This window comes from Aedes aegypti, chromosome 1 (genome assembly GCF_002204515.2).
Source record: "Aedes aegypti strain LVP_AGWG chromosome 1, AaegL5.0 Primary Assembly, whole genome shotgun sequence".
NCBI lineage: Eukaryota > Metazoa > Arthropoda > Insecta > Diptera > Culicidae > Aedes > Aedes aegypti.
This window is the reverse complement of record NC_035107.1, coordinates 51,952,900-51,958,899: the sequence shown is the minus strand read 5'-3', so window position 1 is coordinate 51,958,899 and position 6,000 is coordinate 51,952,900. Positions and strand designations below refer to the sequence as shown.

Below are 6,000 nucleotides of genomic sequence, written 5' to 3'. Positions count from 1 at the left end.
GCTTCCCGCTGTATATTGTAAAACATGGAAACGGTAGTAAAAATTTGTAGCGCGAGCAATGATCCACGAAACTATAGAAGCGAATCACGAAAGTATAGGACTACATATAGGACTGTGTTTATCGAAAACAATTCTCGCACCGATGATCTTGGAAAATAACAATTTGGAGTTAATGCACAGAAAATATCAAAATGAATAACTGCTAGATCTATCAATATATTCGTGGTTTAATGATTGCCTATGCGATAATTTTTCGTACACAACCTCACGAAACACAGTGTTTTACAGGAAAACATCACCGTAGTTTTAATTGGACATTTTGTTTTGGAAAAACCGACAAATAATCGACGTCAGTTAATCGATTATCTCGATTATTGAGTGAGCCAGCTATCGATGAAAAAATAATCGATTAGTGAGTCCATTAATCGATTATTCGAAATAATCGATTAATTTGCGACAACCCTAGGTACAACCCCAGTGTTAAGAAGTAAAACCCCAAGAGAAACTTGTCAGCGAAGTGAAATGTTATTCAATAAAAACAAGTTATTTTCTGGTCCTCTGGATATTATACACCGCGCGGCTGTTGAAAAGTTTCCAAAATTTGCCCAAAATTCTACGCGGAGAATGTTCCAGGAAAGGAACAACCGCGTTTGACGAAACACCGCAATGTTATCTCCCATAAGAATGAAGTAGAAAGGGAGCAAGACCGCGGTTGTTCCGTTCCTCTGGAGAGCAAATGCGCTAATTGTAATTTTATTTCAGATTTAAGGTTTTTCAAATGGTGAAACAAAACACGACATTTTTTGTTTTTTTTTTTCCTGAATATAACCATAGGTGAACTTCTGTTCCAAAAAAAAACGATTCCTTGCCTCTAAGCAAACAAGAAGCGATGTGAACATTTTTTGAAGTGAAGATCGTCAATACCAATACGCAAAATTCCGTAAAAATACAAACCAATTTTCGAGCATCGTGAGAAATTTACACATCCAATGTGTGACTGAAGTTAAGCGTGAATGTTTCAAGAGCGACGCCGCTCTGATGTTCTCTCTCGCTAAAATAACACAACGCACCGATCAATCGCATGTAATAGAATATTATCAGTTAGCACATCAATGTTCATAACACTGCAAAGAATTTTTTGGTAATTCTTCTGTGCCTACGTTATCGTCTACTCTGACTCATCACGAATGCTAGTTTCCTAAATCTAAATGTTGCAACTGTTTCACATGCTGTCGATTTTTCATATCTCACCATCTCCTCCAATCGTTGTGTTGCATGCACGCTAAACTTCATCCGCTCAAAAATGAGTGCCGAGTACACAAAATCGGCCTCTCTTCATGCAGCACAGATTCTGTGCAAAGGGGGCTGTACACAGTTTTGTGCAAACGGTGGTAAACAAACCGAATGAGTGAAATGCGCACAGAGGAGGAACGCTTGGAATGCGGAATTCGCTTCCATGTTTGTTTTGCTTCTGAAAATATTAAAAAAACATTCCGATTTTAAAGTTTTTCAGAGATTTTTTCATTCGAATAGCCAAAGCGGAAGCAAATGAGGAAAAAACTTTCTCATTTGCGACCATCTTCCGGCTTTTCGCTGGAAAAAATCCTTGAAAACTACCCATCTTACCAACGGCCAACTGTTTGCTGCCGCGCGGGAGATGACTGACAGTTCCATGTCCATCGATCCACGCACAGCCAATGGCCAACACATCGGTTACACATAGCATGAGTGCGACTCACACAGAACTTTCACTCAGCCAGAGAGTCCTGCATTGGTTGCCTCATTCTGTGTAGTTTTAACACACGCGCTGCGTTGAGCAGGCTTAGCGTGTGTTTGAAGCGTGCATGGCGCGAAAGCGCAAGAGAGTGTCAACACCCCCAGACGACCACGTGGTTTGGGATGGAAAACTCCCGCGCTCTCGTCATCTCTTCACGCGCAACAGTTGCGTCAACAAAAATAGTTGTGATCTAAATGACGAAACGGATGGACAGTTGCTGCAAGTGGGATTCTTCCGCTTGCCCTAGTGGAAAAGTTTCGGATTGAGTAAAGCAGAACACGCCTTCGGATTCCGAAGTCCAAGCGAAAAATTTATTTAATTATCTGGATTGAAATGTTTGCTTAATATCGATAAAGACAGAAAATATATAGTTATATATACGTGGATGTGTCATTTATTTAATCTTTTATTAAATATACTTTGAGTATCGTAATGTGTATGCATCTGCCTAGAAATACTAGTTTGGAACTTGACTAGAAAGATTGATGGGTAAATATTTGGATATCTTCTGCTGATGATATTTGATCGTGTCCTGTTTTGTTCTTCTTCTAATTTTATACTAGAGAAAATTTAGAAATTTTTAACTATGTCCATTGTTTGGCTACTAGATCCCCGTTTACAGGTTGAATGACTTCCCCCGATTCCTATTCAAAAAATCAGGATTCACCTGTGGTTCTCATCTTCGCGTTTGACGGTGTAATGACTGGAAATAGATATACTGTTCTTGTCAACAAATGGACAGATTTGAAAGACACAATTTTTTTTACTTCTTATTACTTATTCTGACTAGACTAGAGAGAAAATGGTAAATAGCCTGCTGAAAGAGAAAGGCCGATATAGAGGGAGGGGGGCAAAAATTTAACGATTTATAGGCGAAAAAGACGAGGTGCGAGAAAAGGTGCCAGTCTTTGTGCGTCAATCCGAGTGTAATGACATTTGTTTGTTTTCATTCATAGTGCCGTTTTTTGTTTCTCCTTTTCTGCTGCTATCGAATGGAAGCACGCCTTCGACTTTTTCTACACTTGTGTGACTCTAGTTACCAATATAAAAATGTTTCAAATTCGCTTATCTTCTACTGGTAGGAGAATGTGAGACTTAACGTGTAAGTAGTTATGAGATGCGAGTAAAACCAACAGCACCCATCACCTAGGCGACGGTGTGGCTGTCAGTGTCATTTCAGTGTACTTATATCAATTTCGCTGTCTAAATATCAGTGTAATGTTGTGAGCAAAAATTGTCCTAAATGCACACCAGGGTGGTAGAAAATAATCAAACTACAAAAATCTTAAGTTACACCATGATTTTATAAGTGTAACTTAAGACTTTTACACTTTGATGAACCACCCCAATGCAAACTACCTGTGTATCACTCCGAAATCTGAAATCTCAATCAGTTTTGCACTGCTTCCGGTGCTTGTTTGTGTGTGTATTTTTCTGAATGTTTGTGCATTGTGTGTGCCTTTTGATTGGTGCGCTTAAAACAACCATCTCGTTACCATGTTGCTGATCGGCCTACTGAGACCGAACGAAGCACAACCGCTTTTTGATTGTTCTATAACACTTTCTGTTTGGTATTTACCGATTGTCATCAAACATCTTCGCAACCGTATGATTGTGCGAGTTGAGCCAAATCGCGTGGGCGGTTTGCACTGGGTCCAAGGATGGTCCAAGCAGTTCTCAAGAGGCCCAATGTGGCCTCATCCGGGAATGTCTATAATTTACAATAGTAAATGTTAGTAACACTAGGCGACAAAACCAAAAAAAAATACACTGATTATTTGCAATGGATTCAATAGAATTTGACCGGCTGATTTCAAATATGTTTACAAAATTTTCGTAACGACGAAAACGTTTTTATTTTACTCAAAATAATTTCTGGATGTATTACTTTATTGTTCAACAACAGTTTGTTTGTCAAAATCCACTTAGAATATATGTATGTATTAGACTTTGATTAGCCCACTCAAACCCTTCATTTCTTTACACTACGTGAATTATCAAAGCTGTTTAATTATTTTTTGAAATTCCTTTGAATATCAGCCTACTTTTTATTAAAAAATAAACAACAAAACAGCATACTTTTTCCATCAACAAAAACAGTACTGAAAAGGGCTATTTTTTCAAAACGGTGCTTAAAAGTAGTATTTTTCAGTTTTAAGTCAATATCTGAGTTCCTCCATCAAATTGTTTCGAATTTCTCAATGTCTTAAACAACTAGTTTATGAATCTACATCCGTTGGACGATCCGAATTCAACTTAGGTGAGAGATTCTGAGTGAAAATAGGATCGATGCTTCTATAAATCGGGGCCCAGATAGCCGTAGCGGTAAACGCGCAGCTATACAGCATGACCAAACTGAGGGTCGTGGGTTCGAATCCCACCGGTCGAGGATCTTCTCGGGATGGAAATTTTCTCGACTTCCCAGGGCATAGAGTATCTTCGTACCTGCTACACGATATACACATGCAAAAATGGTCATTGGCATAGTAAGCTCTCAGTTAATAACTGTGGAAGTGCTCATAAGAACACTAAGCTGAGAAGCAGGCTCTGTTCCAGTAGGGACGTAACGCCAGAAAGAAGAAGAAGAAGAAGCTTCTATAAATAATCCTACTAAAACGAATAATTTAGTGATTGCAAAAAAAAAGTTGTGTTGCAACTTATCGCAAAACTCGTCGAAATAATTCTACTCGGCAAGCCCCGTTAGAAAAATGTACGACTCGCATTGAAAAACGCTTCATTTTGCAACTTGTTGCTTAATATTAATTTACACAACAAGTTTCAGTATGATAATTATTACAGCATGAGTCATACGTTTATCCAACGAGGCTTGCCATTTTTTGTGATTCCACAGAGAACCACTTGAAAGAATCAGAAATCATATCGTGATACTTTCATCATTATTTTGCAATTCCTGAAAATTGTTGTGTTCTGAAAACACGTTGTGTAATAGTCATTACATAACTGATTCCAGTGCATTACTCAGTGCAGGAAAGTAGGCCGTTTCATTACAGACTGACGTGATGAAAAACATCCTAGGAGTCGTCCATAAACCACGTGGTCATTTATGTGGGGGACCGGGGCTCTGGCTAATGACCACGGTCTACAAAAATTTAAAAATTTATGAATGGACTATAATGACCACGAGGGGGAAGGGGGGTCTGGATTCCCAAAAAAATGACGGTCCCCTTTTACGGTGAGAAATTTCAAAAATAACTATCTTACAACTATAAATCAGACAAAATCTAAGCACGAATATTATTAAATAGACAGTAGGGGGTGTCAATATATAAAACATTTATTATCTCATAAGGTACCCCGGGGCAAGTGAGAATCTGGGGTAAGTGGGACGTTTCGTCATAGCTCACTTAGGAAAAGTTTTTCATGGGGGTATTCTTCTAGAAAGTTGAAGATACAATGACAAGGAATGTATTAAGTACAAACATATTGTTATTTTCATTACCATGGGGTTCATGTAACAGTTGTCAATTCAGCGCCATTTTCAACTTGCATGATAATTTGCGACACGTTTCACGTCTTGCATTGACTCGCAAAACATAAATGTGTTATAAATCGAATTTCCATCAACAAGCTACAACTTCAATTATTATTACAAGCTGCTTACGATAAACCAGTATTTTGTTTTCATTTCATATGAAATTTTCGATGGTCTAACACATCCCAAAATATCTTTGTTCGCGGGGTAAGTGGGAACTATCAAAACAAAAACCAGAATCAAAACTTTTCGTAGACGTTTTATACATTTTCCTAGAAAGTAGCACTAAAACATTCAAACAAATGATTTTTATCAAAAAAGATAAATCTAAAATTACTTAATTGCATAAGAGGGAGAAGAAATGTGTAATTCTTCTATATGTTTTTTATTTATTTTTTATTTTTGGAATACGACTTTAAAATTGAACAAACACAGAGATGAAATTTGAAATGCATCATGAGAAAGACCATTTTTCTATCTTATTTGAACTTTATTTGTTATTTCTACCAAATTTAGTAGTGACGGAAAACAATTCCACCCTATTAAGCGGTTTTCTACTATGCATATATGTAATAACAAAACATATTTATAATTTCGGCAGTTATTGATGGTTTATGTGCTAATTTGTAATTAACAACTTATAAATGATATATTTTGAACATGTTTAATTCCTCTTTACGCTTTTATTGAGGTATTTTAAGTTAATATTAAATGCGAGGTGACATACTAT

The 6,000-nt window shown here is 37.2% G+C and overlaps 1 protein-coding gene across 2 annotated transcripts in view; it reads right to left on the bottom strand.

Moving 5' to 3' along the window:
- Positions 1–2,066: 2,066 nt before the first annotated feature.
- The window catches only part of LOC5569934 (protein msta), a 61,774-nt gene continuing 57,840 nt past the window's right edge, over positions 2,067–6,000 (bottom strand). For both annotated transcript variants that reach the window (XM_021849551.1, XM_001658780.2), the window contains exon 4: positions 2,067–3,488. In XM_021849551.1, the coding sequence (XP_021705243.1) occupies positions 3,366–3,488 (123 nt within the window). In that variant the 3' untranslated portion in view covers positions 2,067–3,365. The remainder of the gene's footprint in view (positions 3,489–6,000) is intronic.